At 28.0% G+C, this 25,138-nt stretch overlaps 1 protein-coding gene across 1 annotated transcript; it reads right to left on the bottom strand.

Moving 5' to 3' along the window:
- Nucleotides 1-9,440: 9,440 nt before the first annotated feature.
- LOC147816183 (neurofibromin-like) lies at nt 9,441-24,735 on the bottom strand. Its single transcript, XM_087156728.1, has 6 exons — nt 24,670-24,735; nt 21,103-21,272; nt 20,645-20,723; nt 14,978-15,097; nt 14,810-14,901; nt 9,441-10,038 (listed from the first exon to the last, which is right to left on the bottom strand). The coding sequence occupies exons 1-5, from the start codon at nt 24,733-24,735 to the stop codon at nt 14,824-14,826; spliced, it is 513 nt and encodes a 170-aa protein (XP_087012854.1). The 3' UTR covers nt 9,441-10,038; nt 14,810-14,823.
- Between the last annotated feature and the right edge of the window lie 403 nt (nt 24,736-25,138).

Raw genomic sequence — 25,138 nt, 5'->3', positions numbered from 1 at the left:
TTTGCCGTCAGGTTATCAATGCGAGGTTCTCGTGGTCTTCCTCTCCATGTAACGCAGATGCGGGATAGCTCCATCAAAAAGTCCATCACGAAGGCAAATTTCTCCCAATACTCAATCCAGGTCTTCTGGATTGGGCTAAAAATTACAAGGCTGCGGAGTTGAATATTAGTAGTCAGTAAACCCATAAAATTGGGTTGGCTGTTCAACCACGGTAATAAAATAAAATTTAACCTTAAAAGAAATCTGGCTCTGAACCATAGCCTCCGAGAAATAAGGCCGTTGAGATCTCCAAGGTCTTTTAGCGACGTCACAAATAGTAGCTCTTAACTGATTAAAACCGACAATTTTAAATATTTTTTATTGAACAACAGCTTCGGTATGTCCGTCGGATATGCTATTCTTTATATCATTGTATAAATAATATTATATTTATACATGTACAGTACCGAAATGTAAAAGTTATTATAAAAATGGGCCTAATGTTTTAGATTACAAATTCCCTGTCAATAAGGAGTTTATACAAAAGTGGAACCATTCAATTGTCTCTCTCTCTCGTATGCTTGTTAAGGTAGAAGGGTGCGATTGTTCTTTTTTTCCAGAAGCGCCATCTATGGCCAAGACTATGGACTTCTGTCACACCTGTTTATTGGGCGGATCCGTTCATACATCCACAGATCGTAATTTAGACCTAAAGCAGAGAACGATCCATCTCCAGTTCTGTACCCTCAGAGGTATAATTTGTTATGAGAACATGGAGGACTTTGTGATCCGGCAGATTTAACGTGAATCAGTCACCATTTACTACACGGAGAGTCTTGGACCGGCGGAGTTCGAACCCACGAACATGGGCCCAACTGCCCTACCGACCAGGCTATCCCGGCCTAATGAAGAGTGCTTAAACCAAGTTTTTCATGAAAATTGGCATCAGATGAAACCGGCAGAAAAAATATCGCCATTTTAAACATTTCAAAAAAGGAACGTTGAGATCTTAATTACCAACTCGGTACATTTTAGGTGATAAAAAAAATTGCTGATTAGAAATTTGGAAACTTTCACACATTCATCTTTTATTCAATGCTTACATTTAAAGAATCACAGTCACTTCTAAAAAAAAAAAAATTCTACATGAAGTCTTTTCATCTTGCGATTTCAGACCCGCTAAAACTTATTAAGTCCTAACAATATGAATTAAACTCACATTATTTAAAAGAGTTTCGTCGCTACATATTTCTAAGTAAAAACCGCATTTCTTTCGTCATTTGAAGCTCTGGTCCCTGGAGTATTCAGTCATAAGATCGTCATATAAATTGATAAGATTTTCCGTTACAGTTTTCCAATTTTTTTTTATAGTTTTAATTAAGGAAATAAGAATTTCAATTAAGGAATTAGTAGTTTTACAAGGATATGCGTTTGTGGAATAATCAAAAGCTTTAAAAGCTATAAAATCTTAAGCACAATGAAAAACCATTTGTTGTTTTATTCGAATTTAATTTCGAAGATATAAAACAGTTCAAAAAACTTCATTATTGGTGTGTACACTTTTGTCAGTAGAAAATTATCTTGGTCGACATTGCTTAGCATAATGAAGAACTTATATAGCTAGAATATTACGCTCGTGTAATAATGGAAATTAAGATTTAATAATGGTTTTGACAAGGTCTTTTTCCACCCCTTCAGCATTTGGAAAATTAGAATTCTGAAGAAACTAAGTGAACCATTTGAATAGTTGATTGTATTCAGTAAATTTTGTTCTATTTAACCTATTCATAAAATTTAACTAAGTTTTCAAAATGCTCTAAAATTTCAGAAACTTTTTAAATTTGGTAACCAGGTGCATAAAGAGCTTTCAATGAATAACATAAAATAACGGAATTTAGTTTGTTAACATACTAGTACGCAATGAGAAAAATTCTTTAACCGACGCAGATCGGACACAGGTATTCCTTATATATATTTTCAAGCTCTCTAATTACAAGTAAAAATATTTTTTTTTTAATGGCGGGCACTTGGGGTTTGTCCCATTGGCCACAGAACTGCTACTCTCTTCACGTTACCCAGTGGGCATCTGCAGCGTCGCCCACGTCACACAACCCCGTTCATAGGGCGGGTCACATTCACACAAATAGGAAAGGATATAGAACACACAGAGAGAAAGAAACATCCATGCCCTGAGCAGGATTCGAACCCGCGGCCAATGGCTCTGCAGTCAGACACGCTGTCGGCACAAGTAAAAATATGTTTTGAATTCTAAAAACAATTCAATAGTTACTAAAAAATCAGTACTTTATACTAAAATATAAAATCCATATACAAAATATTCAGTCATAATTCAAAAATGTGATTTTATAAATTACCTGTAATATCGGAAAATTAAGATTGATATTTAATAATGGTCTTAAAAAGATTTCTACCCTCCACCTCAGCATTTAGAAAATTCTGAAGAAAACTAAGGGAACCATTTGAACAGTTAATTTAATTCCTTAAATTTTGTTCTATTGAACCTAGACACAAAATTTGACTCAAATTTTAAGTAACTTTAATAGTCTAATTTTTAAATACAAAAACTTTTTAAATTTGGAAACTGGGTGTAAAAGAGCTTCCACTGAATAAAAAGTATAACAGAATTTAATTTGTTAACCTACCAATACGACGAAGGCGAACGCTCTATTCCCATTGGGGTAGCCACGGCTCATTGCTGGTTGTTTTACTTTATAACTGTCGGTGAGCAGCCGACCCAAATTTGAATCTACCAATCTTCAACTCTGTAGCCTTGTAATTAAGAACTCAATATAGAAGACAGGGAAACTCTTTCATCAAGAGAAATTTGGTTTCATGGAGGACTTTTTGATAGAACCCGCATTTGCGTTACATGCAGAGGTATATTTCCCAAAGTTAGCCTGGTGGCAAGAGGACTCTAACCCATGATCCATCTACCATTGATGATAAATTACGTAACAATACAGGTTATTAGGGAGAATACAATTACCATTATAAAATCAGGAGAGAAAATAAACTTACTATAATGATATTTTTATAGTAGTTTATCGACGCGTACATGAAATAAGCTTTCGGAAAGTTTAAATGTGGTTTGATTTATAGATAAATTCATGAAATTTAACAGAATGTTTAATTTATGCATGTTTCTAATGTAGCGTACTTTTTTATTTATTTATCGCATTTTTGTTATAATTGTCATAATGATTTTAATAGAAATTCTTTCACCCATGAGTATTTTGACAGTCCTAAAAGACAAAATAATTTTCGTATTTCTCCCTCTTATGCCAGGGATACGAAAGCCTTAGTTTAACCTTCAGTTTAAAATTTAATGATATTGAGGGAATTTTAAAACTGAGTTAAAATTGATTTTTTATAAATTTTATTGCCACATTATAAATTTTATCTTTAAGTGATTTTTGTAATTCTAAGTTCATAAATTTAAAATAGCATGTGTTGGAATTTCAAACCTTAAACCCCTTAACAATCGGTTAATTTTCAAGAAAACATCAAAGTGCCTATTTTATTAGTTTTTGTATTACGTATTTGATTACTGCTGTAACTAGTTTAAAATAAACTACTTACAATTACCTTAAAAATATCCTGGTACTACCATCAGGTGTGTAATATGAGAAAAAAATTGTTTTCCGGGCAAAAGAAATGAATTAGTTTTATTCTTATTGGCGCGTTACTACTGAACACTCCAGCCCGTCAATATCACGGGAGCGAGAAAAAGCGGGCGAAATCTCACCCCGTCATTTTCACGAGAGCGAGAAGGAAGGGTTTAATGGTTCAGGGTCTCCCTACCCTTTGAGAATTTTAAATCTTATTGCTAAGTATAACAAATCGCATGATTCCTAGAGTTATTAAATAATCTTTTAAGAATTTCTGGAGAAATTTAAAAAAAAAATGTCAAAAACGGAAAGTGTTTCTTCTATTATTGTAGGGTTAGTGCCCTTAATAAAGTTCTGTTAACCCATAGCTTTTACACTCGTTCAAGTGTTACGTTATAACATGCTACATACGCAGCAAGTCACAAACTGCTGGTTCTGAAGGTCTGGGGATCAATACCCGGACGTGATCAATGTTGAAAAACCTTATTTCGTAAACAAAAAATTTGTGTATTTAATTTGTGTAATTTAATGAATTGAAACGTAAACTTAAAAGTATTATTTTTAAAATATATCTTTATATAAGTATTATTTTTTCCTTTTCTAAGTGTGTTAATTACAATGTTGCTTAAATACTGTATGTATAAATGGTTCTCCCCTTATGATTATTTTGCAATTTTCAAACAAGTTCACGTGTTCAATTATAATATAACATACCAAAGGAAATAATTAAATATCTAGAATATGGGGTAGAATGTATGTGTATATTTCCTAGTGCGTCAAAATGGAAAAATTGTTGCTCATATATTGTATGACATTATACTATCTCCCTTTAACATAAGTCTAGAACTTTCAAACTCGGTTGGGTGTTATATTATAGCAAACTATACTACCATTCCTTAGGAAATAATTTTAAACTAATTTGAGAGCCCACAATGTGGTACAATATGTAAGTCTGTACGTATATATATCTAAAATAACGTTAAAATTGAGAAATTGTTGCTCATATATTGTATATATATAAGTCCATAACTCACATTAATATTAAGATGCAAGTTTCAAACTCGGTCAGGTGCTATATTATAACATACTATAGTACAGGGGTGGCGAACCAATGGCACGCGACTCAATATTTTGAGCACTCCACCGATCACAATTGTTGTTACACTATGAATTGTTATTACGCTATGAAGCATATGTAACAATTTAATTAAAATTCACAAAAATCAAACAAAATAATAAACAATTATTAATAAAATTTTTTTTAAATTAATACTAAAAAACAATTAATAACCGGAAAAAACAAGCTAACAATAATTAACTAGCAAAAAAAATCAACAGTCCTGCTTAAACTAGCATCTTACAACCTAAGTTATTGGTCATCTAATCTGCAACAACAGAAGTCACATTGATGTTACTTTAAGTTAAATTACTTGTATAACTGAGACATTAAAAATTTATTTTTTTAATGTAAATAAAGAGTTTTGAGTTAATAGTATTTAGTATTATTATTTTCTCAATAATCGCGTAGTCAAAATTATTTGACGGCATGTCTATGACCTCATTAAGCAATTTTTTTTAGAGAAAATGACACGTTGGTGTATAAAGGTTCGCCACCTCTGCTATAGTACCCATTTTAAAGGAAATAATTACAGACAAATATATCCGGGGCTCGATCCCCGCACAAGATCAATATTTAAAAATTATATTTAGTAAAAATATTTTTTTAAATTTTAATTTACAATATTCCTTTACTTATATTACTAAAGGCATTAAAACGAAGAATATGTTGCTTGTATACTGTATAGAAATATCTACCCTATAATTTTCTAACTCTGTCAGTTATATTATAGTATACTATACTACCACACCAAAGGAAACAATTGTAATGGGAACATTTCAAAAAAAAAAAAAAAAAATGGTGTAAATATACACGTAATTTCTATGCATGTATTTGTGGTGTTTTTTCTTAAACAGGATTTTGTAATGTGTTTTTTACACAAAAATAGATTAATTTTCTACAAATGATTACTAAGTTTAATTCAAATAATAACAGAGAAAAACATTAAGAAGTGTTGGTTAGTGAATTGGTAAATACCATAGAGAAATTGATATAACTATTGGAAAGTGAAGAAAAAACTTCATAATGACAATGACCATCAGGATGTTTAGCATAATTGAAGGAGTTACTTTAAAATGTTTTTATACAGTTAGTGGGTTGTTATGGAGCTCTGTTCCGCATTTAAAGGTCACAATAAAAGTTTAAAGAAAATTCTTGCAATAAAGAAGATTTTTAACATTTTTCAAGTCTGGTTAGATGTCGTAAATAATACATTACTACGTTTGTTTAACATCATTTTCATATTAGGTCAGCAGTACTTTCATAATAATTGTTTTTTATTTCCATTTTCTAACCGCGAACTCACAATTTATGTGTTTAACGAATAAAAAAAAATAATTTTGAATTTACTTCTTCTTAAAACTTTGAAGTCAACTTTATAGTGTGCAATTAGTTTTGAAATCTAAATAGTTCCTTTTCGAGATCTATTGAAATTTTAATTCATTTCAAAAAAACTTGTCAGATGTTAAAGGAATGGTTAATTAAATAGGCGGTGTTTAATTGAAAACATTTCATGGAATATTAAAGTTGCCTTGATAGCGTCGCTCCAAAATGTCCATTAAATAACTATCTTCTATTTCGATATTTGTGGAATTTAAAGTTGCTATCGTTATTAGTCTAGATTATTTCAAAAGCAAATCAACTCTACACGATAAGAAAAAAAAAGATTGCTTCGTTTTTAGTCTTGTGAAACGGCGTAAATAAAGGTTTCCACATGGCCTTCTACAGTAACAGTATGATGCCAATTCAGAGTCATCATACATTAAATTTGTTATTTTATTTCATTATATAATTATTAAGGACTACCTTAAGCATTCGCCAAATCGTAAATTCAGCAAAAAAAAAAAAAATTCGATATTAGGCAAATGATTTTTTCTGGCGAAAAAAAAAATATATATATACCCCTTGATCCTGAAAAAAGAAGTCGAAGGGAAATTATCGGAAAGAATCTTGTATTTTTTATTCGGTCGCATCACCAATTAGAATTATATTAAGACTAGAGAATGTAAGCATAAGATAAATTACCGTAAAATACAGATAATCACATTCCTTGCTAGATCACGCGATGGAATTTATATATATATCAACACTTTCTCCATTTTAACGCTATTATATATATACACTTAGAGATATATACAGACGTTCTTATATTGTGTGCCACATTGCGCGGTTTTCCTCTCCATGTAACGCAAATGCGGGCAAGTTTCATCTAAGTCTTTCATTTCTCCAAATATTTGATAAAGGAGCTGCCTTGTCTCCAGAATTGTGTTAAAAATTACAAGGCAACGGACATAAAATAAAATAGGGAATCACGCAGAAGCAAGACTTTTGACTTCAAATGAGTTTACCGCAGGATAACCATATTTCTTGGTCGTTTAGTAATAAGAGTTACTTATTCGCTATACTAAAAATACTCTTCCAGCCCTTTAGTCTCTTTTAGGGGGTAAGTGAAACTAATATTTTCTTTAAAATATCAAATCTCGCAATTTATGTAAGCATTAATTATTTAACGTTGTGTTATAAATAAAAGTTGAATTGTAATAGTTTTTTTTTATATAATTGAAGAAATTCTGCCAAAACTTTCTTATAACAATATCACTCGTTTTTTTAATGAAAGGTCAAAGATTTATATGTTTCGAAGAAATTTAAAATTATCAGCTTCTCCTAATTATTAATTAGCGCAACTCCTCTAAAATATTTATAATACATTATAAAACTATTAAGTTCTACTGTGCCTTTAGTCATGTTGCAAAAAATATCCCATATAAGAACAAATATATGCTAGTCAAATTCCTAAAGAGTTTATGACCGTCATTCCAGAGGTCAAGTCATAAGATGACAGCCGCTTTAATATTATCATACTATTTTGTATAAATTATAGATTGTCTCATACGAAACGATTATTTGACCGCTTTATCTTGAAGATTAAAACACAAAATTGAAGATTAAATGATAGTTTTACGACCTTCAGACTAAGTAAATTATGTAAGTTTTGCTGATGAAATAAGTGGTTTGCTATCCATTAGAAACTTTTAAAATATTTTAAATTGACAATTATTTTCCGATATAAATTAGACTCTTCATGCTTGATTAAAAATCTTGACAAAGGAAACCTATGGTTTATAAGGTGTTTGTGTTTCATTAGCAAAATAAGTTATGTCTCTATATTAAATACTAAATAAAACTACTGTCGTTTCAGAAAATTTTTACCGAACACACTTTTCTCTGTCATAACTCAGAAACTATTAAAAGAAATTTTACACACTTACAGAAAAATGTTGAAAAGAAAATCTTTTACCATAATGTTGGATTAGTTGAGTTTGTTATACGTCAAAGATGAAAATCGCTGTTTTAACAAGTAAATCAGTTTGGTGAAAACTGTTAACAAAAGAATTGATTATTTTAAATTCAAACTTTACTATAGTTAGAGAAAATGAATACCTAGTCTCAGTTTGTATTTCGAATTAGTTGTTGAGTTATTAAATAGGTCATATCGGCTGTATTATGCATTTTTCAGGGGAAATTAAAAACTAATAGCAGTAAATTTATAATTTTTAGCAGCCACTTTAAACTAAAAATTAAATAAAAGAGTAATTAAATTTTCTTATTTAAAAACTGACCTTTTCTAGTGCAATTTTTATACTATCCCGAAAGGTTAAGTAATATGATTTTTTAAAATTTATTTAGCGAACCAAAACCAATTATCTATTTAAAGATTTATTTTAATTAAAGGAATCGATGCTAATATTTATATAAACTAACATAAACGCATGTTATGTGGACGTCACATGTGTGATAACATCAGTAAGAGTATAAATTCCTGCTTTTTTTCTTTTAATTCATTTGCAAGGAATAATGTTTCACTTCAAAATTTTAGTTATTCGTAAACTATTAAATTAAATTAGTAAACATATTTAAAATTTTCCTTCAGGTGGAATTTGATTATTTAAACGTACTGATTTACAAACGGGGAAAAAAAGTTAATTTAACATTATTAAATTTATTGCCAATTGAGTTTTTATTTTGTTTTTCCAATGTGAATTTTTCATTCTTTACTTGAGTAATTTTGAACTTTATAGGTTACATTTAATAATCAGGGGTGATTGTGAGCCCAAGTCAATATTCCGGAAAATTTCGTGTGTTAATAAATAAAAAGTTTAAATTGAAAAAAGGTTTTTTGCCTTTTTCTCAACATTGCTTAGTTTACTTAATATATTTTCACATTCCTATGTTGACCGGGAGAAGTAATTAAAATTTATAAATATGTCTTTCTTTCTTGAGTTTATGATTATTACAATTTTTTACTGATAAAAAATTAATATTAATCATGAATCTAAGCTTATAAAGTATCTCTCCCTTAGAAACAAATAAAATAAACTGTGTTTTTAAAATTTGATTTCCGGAAAGTTCTGTGATCATTGATTTTTTGAAACTTTCAGATCACGGTTAGCGAAAATTCCGGAGCAGAATCAACCCTAAATAATTCAAAAAAAAAAAAATAATAATTAAAAGAAAAACTATGTAAAAATTAGAGAGTAAGTCTCTCTTTATATTGCAATTAATAAATTTCTAATATGTTCAGAATTACTAATATCTGATATCTAACTAAGCATGATTACTTGTAATAAAGCTACAAAATGAGAAAGTGAATTCCAATTTAATTCTATCTCACATAAATTGTGAATAAGTTAAAAAAGGGATTTTTTTTGCTCCAATAGCAATTTAACTATTACCTCATTAAAATTAAGATGCTGTTAAATTATTATATTTCAAGAGTAATTTAGTTTAAAGATATTCTTTTTTCAATACCTTATTTCATGTTTTAGGGGTAAAGAAAACACACACGCAATACATTTTAATTAAATTCACAAGAATCAGAAGATAATATATAAATAATAATAAAAATAAAATTATAAGTATAAATAAAATTATAAGTATACATAAAATATGAGTATAAATAAAGTATAATGAAATATAAAAAAATATAAATAAACATTTTAGTAAGTTAACTTGGCCGTCTTTACAGTTCTCGTTTACTTCTTCGAAAATAATCCTCTTTCAACGGAACTTTCTCACTCAAACCTCCCCAATGACGTGAATTGTTGAACTTCATAACATGCGGCTATCCTTTCAGTTTATAGATGATTTTAAATCAAATTATTCTTGAATATGTAGGAGAATATTTAGAGTACCTTGGAGACTGTAACGAACACGACAGAAGTGGCGTACGTTCAATTATAACATACCATCATCTTCTAAACAGTTTTGCGACTTGTCGATTTTAACACTCACTTTTCCAAGTCTCTCAAGATCCTGTAATGAAAGAACACTCTCTTTATAACATGCTTTTACAATTCATAATGTTTGCAAAAACCCTTGTTTCTCATTCATAGAGTAGAGAGGAAAAGACCAATTCAGAAAAGTGAAGCAATACCCTCTCGAGAGCACCATACTGTGAGGTCAAAGGCCAAATGCTTTCCCTCTACCGTATTTGAATAAGGGTACTTTTAATTATACCATTAAACATGTCAAAATTTTGCGATCAAGTGTACTCGAAAAATCATTTTTATCTTTACCTGTAACAATAGTATAATAATGATCTATTTGAAAACCATTTAGTAAATTGTATCAGAACAATAAAACATATATATGAAATGTTGACTAAATTATTATGGCAAAACTTTTACCGTTAAACCATCAGTTTCAACTGTTTTCTTTTTAACTAATACAATTATTTTTAAAGAGATGTGAACTCGTAATTTATTGTTTTTTTTCGACTGATTAAATGTAGCGATTGTTAATATGGCATTAATACGCTTGTTCAAAAGACTAACAATTTTTTTATGTTTAACTAATTATTCATCAAATTTAATTCAATATATTTTTTCATAATACCTTGAAGTGAATTTTATTTGTTTTTTTATAAGTACGTATATTCGTTTACATTTATTTTATTTCTGTAAGAAATAAATGTTTGGTTTTATTTTTATTAAAAAAACATAATACCTAGATAATTTTCTATCCATCTTCCCCTAACCCCATTATTTACATGTTAAGACAGCCTCGTTTAACGCTGTTTCGCATTACGCTCCATTTTGATAGAACGTATCTTACGCGTTGAACGGGGTCTTACTGTACTCTGTCTTTTTCTTAATGCATAATTCTTTTATACGTTACTTCTATTTTTCTTATGCGTTATCATTTTGGCGCCTTTCTTAACGTGTTACTTTTCCTTACGCATAAAAATTTCATGTTTAACTGATAAGCTTTATTTTATTTTGCATGTTGCTTCTACACCTTACCTCAAAGTGTATTTTTTCTTCTTATATATGACTTCGACATTTTTATGCGTTCCTTTTCTCATGCCTTACGTTTACGTGTTATTTTTTTAATGCGTTATTGTATACTATTATTTACCTTAAACTTCATGCTGCTCCTTACAATACATTTTAAGCGTCATTTTTCTCATTACGTTACTTTTACTCATTAGATTTACTTTTCACGTTATATTTTACACTTTTTTTTTTTTTTTTTTGTTTAGGTAGTCTTTTTCTTATGCGTACACAGACAGTATTTTTGCACTTATTATTTTTTTTGAAATCTTAATTTCATATTCAACTTTTAATTTTTATACGCTTTCTAATTTAGTTTACTTAACTTATTTACTTTGTACTTTAATTGACACTATTATTCACATTCGATTATATTTCATTTTATTATCTACTTTATACATATTTTACTATTCGTTATACTCTTTACTTTATACGTTTTTTTCTGGACAAGATTATATTTAGATTAAATGTAGATTTAACTTACATTTCACATTATGTTTTACTTCACATTTTACGCTTCCTTTACATGACGCTTCTTTTTCAAAATTTACTTTAAACCAGATGCTTTACTTTATGATATTGCATTTTATAAATTTTTTATACTTTATACTTTACTTAATCTTTTTACTATATTTTGTTTATATTTTACGCCTTCCAATATTTTATATTATGCTATTATTATTTATTTTGCTTATTATTATTATTGCTTATTACATTATTATTTTACATTGCTTTGCGCGTTTTACATTTTGGCTAAATTATTTTAAATTGCTTTACATTACTTTACATTTAAAGCTTTGGTTTATACTTTCCTATATATTTCACGGTATCTTACCCTTTATTTGCTTCGCGCTTTTCATTATACTTTACACTTTTCTTTATATTTTATGCGTTACTTACGGTATACTTTATATTATGTTTAACTTTACGGTATACTTTATATTATGTTAAATCTTTACTAATCTTTATTCTTTCAATAATTTCTACTTTTACTTTAAAGAGTAAAATGTTTAGTGAAGTAAAAAGTATGCAATACTTATATTTTAAGCTTTACTTTATACAAGTATTTTATACATTACTACAATGTACAATTCCTATTTTACTATTTATATTAATTTTTGCACTTTATTTCATGCTTAAATTTAATTTAATTTGGTTTTCGCATGATTTAATATCGGGATGATTCAGTAAAACATTATGTAATTTATGCTTCTAATTTACTAATTTAATGTTTTTTTAAAATGAAAAATAAGATTATAATCGAAGAAAACTCGACTTAGTAATTCTTAGTTATTTATGACCAAAAAATTCATTTATTTTAGGCTTTTTAATTTTATTTTATTTTTACCTCATTTTAGCACTATGTCAAAATGAACAAGGTTTAACCGCAGTTCAATAAATATAATACTTTGCTACTTTGAAATTTAATTTAAAACTTTTATTTTATTTGGATAATGTTATCATTCCTTATCAAGACTTTTCAATAAAACGTTCAATAATTTACCACGTTGTATGCCATGGGGGTCACCGGTGATCGGCCATGAGTTTGTTCGTAGAGCCACGGGGGTCACCGGTGAAGCCAAGATTATAAGAAACACATAATTCGAGTAAATTTTTAATACTTTTAATTTTTTGATACGAGGGACATAAAGAAAGTAAGTTTCCCTATTTTTTTCCAAAGAAGAACTTATACTTTCAGGAACATATTTATTGGCAACAAGTACAGCTATGTTTCAGCTACTTTTCTACATAGCCACCACCACAATTGGGACACTTGTCGTATCGTGGAATCAACTTTTGTATCCCTCTGTCGTAGAACTCTACCGCCATTGAATGGAACCAGCGTGTGACAGACGTCTTCAACTCTACGTTCTGGCCAAAACGCTTACCGGAGGACAGGAATTACTTGAGGTGCACGAAAAGGTGAAAATCGCTGGGAGCAAGATCAGGGCTGTAGGGTGGATGATCAAACAACTCCCAGCCAAATTCTGTCAAAACATCTGTGCGTCGAGCCGTATGTGGACGAACATTGTAAAACTGCTTACACCAGTGATGCGCCATCTACTTACTCAAGATGTTCGGCCCATAGACCTGACGATGAATTTCAATTTTCGCAATGCTTTGCGCATTCAAGAACTTTATCACTGACCGAACCTCGCAGGTGGCAGGAGAAGAAATAAAAGCTTCCAAAGCTGCTGGAACGAGGAGGGACCTCTTCGGCTGGCATATGATTCATACGTCAGGGATTTATTACGCATGCGCAATTGACACGGCTAATTACGTTTACTTTAAAGGAGAAAACATCGGGAAACTTACTTTCTGGATGCCTCTCGTATTATTATCGCTAATAAAATGGTTTGAAGAAATTAATGCAATATATACTGAGAAAATAATTCTGGCCAGACGAGCAAGCCATGTAAAATTAGCATGGCATTCAAGGTGTTAATACTACAGGTGATTAATCTCGAGATGGTTTTATTCTCTTTATTAGAAAGCACAGTTCCCTATTAGGACTTGTTACAAATAATTTGTCACCTATAATTCATTGATTAAAAAATTTTAATTTTTCTTCAGTCCTCGTCAAGATTTTGAACATTTCCAGCAGGAAATTTAATCATTTTACAGGGTAGCTACAAAATACATTTATACCAAAAATTATAATTAATTTTAATCAATTGGCAAAACAATTTCTCTCTCACTGTTCCTGTGATTGGCGCTTTCTATAAGTGCAGACGATTCTTGCTTAAAGCAAAGCATTTAGAATAAATTTAAGGATGCAATCGAAAGGACTGAGGTCATGTCGACCCAGGTCAGGTAGTCCACGCTCATTTCTCACAAAAATGAGCATTTTAAAACTCCTGAAAAGATACAAAAAAATCCACAGAGCCCTACTAAAATGGTTGCAGAAGTGAGCGAGAGTCTAAGCAAGTTCTGTTAAATATAGACTTGGGTTTCCACCCTTATCTCAAAAGAAAAGTTCAAGGTTTGACAACTGCTCAAAAATTAAAAAAGTTACGATGGTGCATGTTACATTTACACTTAATGTAAAGTGACAATTTAATTTCTAATTTTACTTAAGCCTTTAATTTTTCTTTAAACGCTATTCCTCTTTTTTTTCGTTTTAGCAATTTTAATCTAACTTTCTAGTTGACCTTTCTCATGATCATTGCGGTCATCGCACTTCCTGTGGGGAAAGTCAGCCAACCCCTCTATTCACGCCTTTCTTTTTCTTCTTTTAATTTTAGGGGGGCTAACTAACCAATCTCTTTCCTTTAGATTTCAAACTCTCCGCCTCTTTAAATTTAATTGGTCGTAATTTTTCTGGTCCTATACCAGTTAAGGAATTTTTAAGTCACTTAAAATACATTCTCTTTTTCTCGAGCCTTCGGGCAGGTTTCCCTTTTTTTAAATCCATGATTTTTTTTAAAAAAATAGTTAAAATCATGACATTTCATGACAAATTTTGTCCAATACCGAAATTCATGATTTTTCATGACTTTGCAGGTGCATTTGCCTTGCCAATGAGGTGAACCAGGTTCAAATACCAGTGGTGGTTATTTGATACGAGTTTTGCTCTTGGATTGTGTTGATAACAGTGCTGAGGTATCCCCAGTGGTAGACGGATCATGTGCTAGAATTCATTTGTTATCAGGCTAACCCTAGGAGGTTTTCCTCCTCATATAACACAAATACAAGCTAATTCTATTTAAAAAAAAGTTCAGCAGATAACATTTACATTAAGAGGTGCTTACCATCAAGTGAATTATTAAAAGATAGCTAGATCATCCCACATCAAATGTTGCTCTAGTGTAGGAGTTGGGGAAGTACACGTTTTTTCAATAACCTAAAATAAAATTTGATGGATTCAGTTGAAAAATACTTCTTCACAAGTAAAAAGTAAGAATCATTCTGGTACTTACTCTACATAATCGGCTAATAACTTTTAATGCAACTAGTTGAACATTAGATGAGGCTAATGCTAGGGCAGTGTTGGCCCTTATTTCGGACTGTGCTGAGCCTAAACCACCAGTAACACTCCTCTGCAAAAAGAGCAATGGTTATAAAAAAAATCAAACGCGAAAATATGGATATTATGTAATCTTGAATTCACATAGACAGCAAATTGATTATAACTAATATTAAATCGGCACTTCTATCTCAATTTAAATCCTGATGAATATATAATATTTTTAACGCAACTTCCACACTAGATAACCAATAAATACAATAGATTGAGAGAAAGTGAAATAATTTATTACATACTGATTAATTAAAATTGACAGATAATTATAATATGTGTTAATAATCGTAATAATGAATCGCCATTTTTTTAAAAATCAATTAATATTTAAGATTCTGTTGATTCACTTAACTTAAATGCTTTTCAACTATTTAAATTTCACACTTAATAAAAACCAACATCCTTTAATATATCTCTTATTTCAAGAATGCTCTTATTTGAAAAATTTCTAGGATATGTCTCTAGGCAATAATAATATAATGATAAATGACATTTTCAAAATGCTCAGAAGAGGTTTTTTGGCAATAAGATTTTCTGCACAGAGCTGATATTAAGTATATATCCAAGAAACTTGTAAAACACCTATCTGAAAATGTTACTAAGGTAAAGTTTGAAGTAAATATACTACCTAAACAAAATGCCAATTTTTAACTTATGTATGGTGTTTTCAATAGGAATGTAAACAATAACAATCTCGAGCTCGGCACCTACTCTAGTTCCGGTTAAAAAGTTTGCAGCTGCTTACTACACGTTATTCTGATAGGCGATGTTTTCAAACGGATAATTTTGTTTTCAATAAAAGAAATAAATTAGATAATTTCTGAGCTCAAATCTGCCGTATTTCATAAGATATTAATGTTAGTATGTAATTCTGGGGAGTTTGGAGTGAAGATTTGTTTTAGTTATTTTGTTATTTATTATTAAAAAAGGTGACATGGTTGCTAGATTTTGAATATCTCGCTTTTTTGGCAGTCTTGATTTGGCCTCTTTCCATTTGTTTATTACTGTTTGTTCGTGTTGCAAGCTGTGCCCCATCTTACGTTGGTGTTAACACTTTTAGTATTGTAAACACAAGTATTGTTAGAATTGTAAACATAAGTAATAAGTAATCAAATACATTGTTTGCAAGAATCTCAAAACCAAATGATGCCAAATGCCTTTAAAATACAACTGAAACAGAAAAGTTTAATACAAACAATATCGCTAGCATATTAAAATTTCATGTTTAAAATATTGTACAACAATCAATTAAACATTTTTATTTGAATATAGACAGATTTTTATTTGAATATAGGCTAATCTGTATGTTTTTGATGCATCATTATTTATATTAATTTGTAAATGATTAAAAAATAAACAATAATATGGTCGATTCAAAATGGTGATTATGGAGAATTTAGAGCTTTGATTAAATTATATATTTTAAATAAATTCCTATTAGAAATAATCTAATACTGTAAAAATTTAGTTAAACTATAAGAAAAAAAATATTTGACAAATGTTGGGTATGCATACTGACTTTTAAAGAATGCTATGTCAAAATATTTGGGGGAAGGGGCGAACTATATTTAATACATATTTACAACTTTGAAATATGTGAATTGTTAGAGAATTCTCCTTCTATATGATTTTTTCAACCATGAATTGATGATTTTGAATTCTCATAGTATCTTTTTACATTAATGTTCTTTTATATTAATCAAATTTTAAAATAAGCAATAGAAGAAAATAAGCAATTGTTTATTTAACACTTTTCGAAACGTTTTTTGTTGCCTTGTCATAAAGAGTTTTGCAGTTTGAATTTTTTTTCATTGCAATGATAAAGATAAAAATAAATTTTCAGTAAACAAGTTTTCCATGTTAAAACAATTACTTTTTAGTTAAAACCATTGCATTTTAGAATGTAAGAAATTTTATTCACAAGTCGAACACTGTTGTTACATTATTTGAATTTCCTGCTTAATATATTGTAAAATGATGAGTTAAATATCTTTATTTTCATTTCATGAATATAGACAGTTTTTTTTGATGTATGATTAATTATATTAATTTATAAATGATAGCAAATAGTTAAAAAATAAGCAACAATATGGTCTATCAAAGTGTGTTTACGTTAAATGAAGAACAGTGCTTAAAAGGTATTAAATTTTTATTTAAGAAGTTTTTAAAAGAAATGTGAACATTTCCTAGTGGCTCTATGAGCTTATACAATGTGCAAATATATTTTAATAGTTAAGTGTCATTGCACTTAATCTTTAAAAAAAATTAAAAAGTATTGAATTTGATATATTTTTGTATCTGTATATATACTTGAATATTCACTTCAATTGAAAAGGGCCTAAGCGTTTTGAACTATAATTTCTTCTATTTTTAAAAAATAATATTAATTAAGAAAGAATAAAATTATTATTTGAAAGTGGTTATAAGTGAAATATTATTCTATTCTTGCTCGGTGATACTGAGAGTTTATGGTGTAGGTATTGTTACGGAAATCTACCCATTGAATTGTAAACATTTTCTAATGAAATGATTTAAGTTTTAAAGAAATATTCAATGCTTAATAGTTTTAAATTTACTTTAACTAATTTAATGTTATAAAGTAATGTAGAGATTTAAATTTAGTGTTTTCAATGTAAAGTTAACTTTTTTCGCTTATAATTTTAGCTTCGTCTGCTGGATAAACAAGCTTATCTACCAAGAAGGAGCCATTCAGTTTTAAGATAGGTGCTGTACAATGCAAAAGGGAAATTAATATTCTGGTAGAAAACTGGGAACCATATATTCGATCCTGACAGAAAACAAAACGACTGGAGGTTCTCTTTAAATCTGCCGGAGCTGAAAGTTTGAAGAAAGGTGCATCCCTGTGTGATATGCATTAATGTCGCTGACCATTTTATAAAATCTTTCAATAAAGCAAAGATTTTCAGTTTATTATTGCTCTGAAATATAGTACAGTTGCACAAAAACAAAAAATTGAATTGAAGAAAAACTTTAATCTGCATGAAATGACTGTAACGTTTTCAAACTTCTTTAAATTTAAAAATAATAATAATTAAAATGATAACTCATGGTCCTACTGTTGCTTTTTGAAATAAAAATAATTTTATTTAATTATAAATACGTGTTCTTAACTTATATTTAAAAAAAAAAGAATATCGATAAGCTTATATTAAACAATGATGTTAAGAATGTATTGCTTTTATAGTTGAGTAAAGTTATATTTATATTGTGTTTTGTTTTAAAATAAAATAATTAAGTAGTGAAATGTGTGTAATGATTTTATTTTATTTATTTTTTTATTCTTAACTACTGCATTGTGCAATTTATTCTAGTTATTATAGTTATGTTTAAGTGTTATGAAAATTCAAGAAATTTTGAAGATATCAGAAGCAATTTTATTTTAACATCATTGTTGAACATTAACTGTAACTTATGAGCAACTTTAGTTCAATACTACTAGCATTGTTTTTATTACTTCAATTTTGCAGTTCAAATTTGAGGTAAGAAGTGTATATATATTTTTACGATGTTTAAATTAATGTAATTGTAAAATAATGATAATAGTAAAAATTTATTTGGCTTAATATTTAAAATTTAGCAGAACATTTATTTACATTATTGTAAAAACAGAAAATTTAAATCAGTGAAGAATCTTGTTTAAATTTTTATATATAAGGTTCTTTGCAAAAGCAACTTTTTTAAATGCATAATATATGTTTTTTTCTTAAGACTAATTCTTCATAACACATACTATATAATCAGAGAAAAACAAAGAATGGAATTGTCTTAATCAAAAATCTATTCTGTTATAGTAACTTTCTCAAAAGAGTAATTGATTGTAGTCAAATTTTTATCATTAATACTAAAGGCAACTTTTAAAAGATAACGTAAAAAAAATTATTATTTTTTAGTCTCATTCTTGTATGCAATTATGTGTTTGTGCAAATTTAATTTAGATAACACAAAATATTTACTGACAGTTTTGAAATTAAAATGTTCTGTAAATTTTTTGCAAAGATTGTTAGTTTAATTGAACATAACACCTTTAAATAATTATCGAATTGATGAAAATTTCTGATGTGCCCATAAAAGTTATTTTAACATTATAAAAATTTTATCAATTTTCATGTTATTAGTTGCTTTCCCGGTTTCATTCTCTGGAAAAATTTCTACCTTGCTTTGAAGTTCTGTTTTTAAGTGTTTTGCTAAATAAAATTTCAAATACTAAAAGAATAAAGTTGCGTAAGTATTTCTCCATTTAGCAATTCCAGTGAAAAGAGAAGGGGAAAAAATATGTGTAAATTTGTTGAAGTAAGTAATTTGAATATTTTTAAATTTTGTTCTTTATTGTGCCAATTATTACAAGAAATGTCCACTTAAAAATCAAACAATTTTAATATTATAAAGGGAAAAAATTTCAAGTTTAAATTTCCATTCAGTTCAAATGTAAATATATAACTTGATAATTATATAGTGTGGTTTTTATTACATAATTTCAGAATATAAATAACGAATGATAATTGTGAAATTACACATGGCTGAAGTTACACATTTAAAAAATATATGTATTACAAACTAACAAATTAAATTGAGATTTTGATAAAATGAGCCCAGTTTTTTAAAAAAAAATTAAGAGTACATTTTAAAATTGAAGACTTAAAAATTATTAATGATATAAAATTTGTCAGAAAACCCATTGTATGAATAAAAGAAAAAAATATCAATAAAAGTTGCAATAAAATATTATTTCCTAATTAAGTTTGAAATATTCAAAAAAATCAGCTGAACATAAGATATACTTTGGAGTAAGGAGGAGAAAAATGGAAGGTAGCAGAATTCGCTAATATAATTTTATTTAGTATTTCTGTATTGCTAAGTAAATAATGCATGGAATGACATAAATCTATTGTTCTGTGTTTTACTGCTTCACAACAATGCAGAAAATTAAGTAAAATTGCATCGCCGAATTATTCTACTACCATCCATGTCTTCCTCTTGCTAACTCCAAAAAAATAAAAAGCAAAATAATATCAGAAAATACGAAATCTAATATTATATAGCATCAAAACTAATGCAAAATAATAGTATGGCGAACGCTAGATAACATAAGTTTGCATAGAATGCAATATTATATAATGCTGAGCAAACAGCGACCTCTTGTATCTTTCTAATATTAGAAGTTGTGCAAGATAACGTTAGATTTTGTCGATTTTCTGATTTTATCTAATATTAGGTGCTACTTGGGTTATTACTTTATGATTATTACTTTATTCTCTATTCTAAACTTACCTATTTATGAATTATGTTTCTATCACAATGCTTAAAAGAAGTATAATATATTTAGTTTTAGGCAGCTGATATTTATATTTAATTCTGCATCAGTAATCACTAAACAAGTAAATTTTTTGGGGGAAAAACAGCTTTTCTAAAGATAGTATAAATGTAAATCACTTGACACTATAACTGCTTATCATTCTACTATTTAGACTTTTATCAACACAAATCATACATTGGTAATAACCAGACTATAAAAATGCTACTAAACGAGTATCTAAATGTATCTTACCTTAATGAAACTATCAAGCACTGTAACAAGAAGATCAGATACTTGACCCCCACATCTTTGCTTGGATACAAGGATACATCTTAAGAATAAGAAAACATAATGTGAGTCTGGATTAAAGCTTGGTGATTTTTAAGCATAGGAAGTAAATAATAAAATTCCAAAAAATAATTAACTCTACTTCTACATTGCAATGCCATTTTAAGATTTTTATCAATATTTAAAATATAATGAAATCGATAAAAAATTAAATAAAATCAATTATAGGCTAAATTACATAAAATAAAATTAACAATTTCAAAAGAGAATGGAATTATCAATTAACAAACAGAATTTTTAATACATAAATATTTGTAAGCATTTAGTTTCATGAAAGGATGTAATATACATTTATTTCACAATAAGTATATAAAAAAAGTAGAAAATAAGAAATAATCACTTTTTATAACATTTCTAGATACCTTGTTAAATAGGGAAGACATGCAGTTATATACTCCAAACACAAATGTTTTAGCTCAATCGTTGAAGATCTAAATCCTTGAATACATTCTTCGAGAAATTCCAGAGTTAAATGCAAGCTTTTCAGTGATTTGCTTGATGAAAATAGTGTTATTTGAAGGAATGCATAATTCTATAATATAGAAAATATAAAATAAGATATTTCCTAATTAATTTTATACTAATTTTATGCTCGACAATAAATACTTAATTCCTAAGACTTTGAAAAAAATCTCAACACAGAATTTTTAAATTATCAAAAGTTGTGTACTAAAAACAAGAGAACATATCTAAGGCATAATTAAAATCTTGAATTTCTTTTATAATGATGCTTCATGGAAAAAATACAATACAGAACAAAAAAAATAATCAAACAAAATAAAATAAATTTTAAAACTAGTTACGCCGATTTTTCTGGAAGAACCAATAACAGAGTAGGTTTGAGTACCAAAAATTCAGTGGTATCAGATTAATGAAAAATTAGATTTGAGTACTGAAATTCAGTAGTGGAAACAACTAGGTTTGAGTATCAAACACAGTCAAGCTGAACAAAAATTATAACCTAAAATCAACTCAATGAAATGTGTATATGTATTGTTGCAAAAGCTTACTCGCTAAAATTTTTTCATCTTTTTTTATGTTTGTATTCCTATTGACATCTAGGATACTATTCAATGTTCATGTTGGGACTATGTTTGTTTAAATTTAAAAATTAAGTTTCCTTTCATTTGCTTCTTTTTTTTGTTTCTAAACATTTGCATATAAATTTTTTTTAACACACTTAAACAATTATTATTAAACAATTTAAATACTTTTAATAATTATGAGATGTCTTCCATTTTTTTTAACTATAACAAATTTCTGTAATGTAGGGTCAATTGCTAAAAAATTGAAGAGGATATAAATCTGTAAACCAAAACAATTGTACATTGCCTGTTATTAATTATTGTATTTGCCGAGAAAGATTTAATTTTTCAAAATAAAGAATGGATGGTTTTACCATGGAGGTAGGAGTAGATGGAGGAGACACTAGCAGAAATTAGTGAAGCCGAAATTTAGCAATGTTAACTGCGAAATTAACCGTCGGCCATCTTACATACTTCTAAACATTGGCAGTTGTAGCTCGTTTATGCTTGAATTGTGGCATGTTCAGACAGTCATTATCGTTTTTATTTTATTCGTTATTCGACTAGTCTCACTTTGTCTGATTATTTTTACTTGGAAATTACGTCTTTTACCAGATAATTATGACTTCTTGAAATCTGAAAATTAATATTTTTTACTGATGTTATGAAAACCAGAAAGTATCCCATTGCATTGAAAATATGAAATAGATAAAAAAAAATTTTAATTTATTAAAAATCTAATATTATATACAAGTGATTGCATATAATATTAGATAATAATAAAGTACTCCAAGATTATATATACATTTATTCTAAGCTTTATAGTGATTTAGTTTTTACTTAATGTTAAGGTATTGATAGTTTTTGTTCTATACCTTCATTTAATGTAATTTCTCTATAAAAAAATAATAATAATTTTTTTTAAAGCGTAGGGTTTTCTAATCCCTAAACAAAGTTCTTTTTTGAATGAAAATGATTTATTTTAAATTTAGCAATAATCAATTTTCTATTTATAGAGAATATATATATATATATTTAAGGATTTGTGAAGTTAAACCTTTTTAAAGAAATTGTTTATTGCTCTTGGGGCTAAGATATTTTGAGTTAGTCACTAGAATACTGTGATAATATTTTCTCAATCTCTAATTTTTATTTATTTTTAAGAAATATTTTGACAAAAAATTTTTTAAACTAATTTACTTAGTAAGCAATTAAAAATGTCATATTTTAAGTATTCATAAAATTCTCATAGTATAAATTATTTAGGTATATTAATATGGATTTGTATAGACTAATTTTTAGCAAGAGAAATGAACAGATATTATGTATTGCACTTTCTGAAATTCTTTTTTTAACAAGAAACATCTTTCAATATTGTGGTATTCAATTTCATTTTCTATATTGAGCTATGAGTTAGCTCCATGGATGTGACATATTCATAACCGCTCAGAGCTTGTTCTTTAAATTCTAATTTTTCTTAACATAATAAGTTAATCTACCTTTACTAGTATAATAAGTTTGAACTTATAAAACTCCCAGGGTGGTTTAAATTTTACATTTCTTAATAAATGTAATTATATTTTTTAAGTTGTATTGATAAATGCATAGCAATCGTAAAATGAAATAGATTTACTTTTGTTTTAAAAATTCTCTAAGTTAAAGTATTTTTTTTTCTAAATGTTTTTGTTGTATACCTTCATTGAAAACATTAAATGTGTTTTTCTCTACATTTAAGAATCTTTTTCTGGATTTATAAAGTTCAATGCATCCTTCTAAGGAAATTTTTAGTTGCTTTTTGTTGTATACATTAAATGTACATACCTTTATTGAAAACATTGAACATGTTTCTCTCTCAATGTATATATATATATATTTATTATTATTATTGTTTTTTTTAATGCATAGAATTTTCTAATCCCTAAGCTAATTTTTTTTTTCTTTCAAATTTAATAATTTTGAAAACAGCCATATTCAATTTATAAACAATATATATATATATATATTTAAGGATCTGTTTCTAGATTTTTCAAAGTGCCTTTGCTCAGGTTTAAGAATTTTTTTTTTGAATAATCACTAGAATACTGCGATAATATTTTATTAATCTGTAACATATTTTTCCTTTTTTTAATAAACATTTTGACATAATATTTTTAAAATTGATTTACTTTGTATGCAATTAAAAATGTCCTATTTAAGTATTCATAAAACTGTCAAAGTATAAATCTTCATATGTATATAGATTTATTTTCAGCAAGAGAAATTTGTATAAATTTGTATTTCACTTTCTGAAATCATTCTTTAAGAATAAACATCTTTCAATACTGTGGTATTCAATTTATTTCTATATTGAGCTTAGAGTTAGCTCCATGGATGCAACACATTCATAACTACCTAATATTTTTTTTTCTTGTCTTCTCGTAAAAATAATTAGTTACCTGACTTTATGGACCTATGAATTAAAACTATTAGAGTAGTATAAATTTTAAATTTCTAGATAATAAACTTTTTTATCTTCTTGAAATTGCATTGAAAAGTGCATAGTGATTGTTAAATGAACTTGACCTAATATAAACTTTACCAAGAATTCCATTTGCTTTAAAAATTCTGTCAAGTTGAAATGTTTTTTCTGAAAGTTAGAAATACGAAAATTCTAACGGCTAAATAAAAATGGAGAAAGCTTGGATGGATGGATCTCTTATTTAACTTAAAAGACTAAACTTGACACTTTAAATCAAATTAAGAACCCTTCAAAACCGCCCTCCAAGCTCCGTTAAAAAGCATGGATTAACAACAAATAGAAAGATGTATGAGCGCACAACGACGCAGCAAGTAAGATGGCCACGAACTCTTGCGGTTGCTTTCCCTTGAAAGGAGTGGGTCAATGGGAGTGTCTTCTCCACTTACTCCTAGCTCCATGGGTTTTACTGAGGGAGCCTCTTTAAATGGTTGCACAATACTAACAAAAGTCATTTTTTAATTCCTTAAATATTATAATTATATTGTCTTAAAGATAAATGAAAAGTCCTATATCATTTTTATTTAATTATTATTCTTGAAGATTAAATCCAAGCTTTATTTGTTGCTCTAACTGCACATAAATTTCAAGCACATTACAAAACAGCTTCGATTGAAGAAAATAATAGACATCTATCTGATAATAACAAAAAATAAACTTCTATTTGATACGAAAATATCGTTGACGAATCGAAATTCTTATTTAAGAAAAGTTAAATGTTCGATCCAAACTCATGTTGATGCATGATTTTTCTTACTAACAATGAATAGACATTAAAAAAATATTGAATTAACTAAGGTTTTTATTGTGAAAATTTCTTGTTGATCATAAATCAATTTTAAGTTAATTTTCGATAAA

This window comes from Parasteatoda tepidariorum, chromosome 2 (assembly GCF_982258835.1).
Source record: "Parasteatoda tepidariorum strain Cologne lab strain chromosome 2, Ptep-v5.0, whole genome shotgun sequence".
Classification (NCBI taxonomy): Eukaryota; Metazoa; Arthropoda; class Arachnida; order Araneae; family Theridiidae; genus Parasteatoda; species Parasteatoda tepidariorum.
This window is presented reverse-complemented; position numbering and strand designations above follow the sequence as displayed.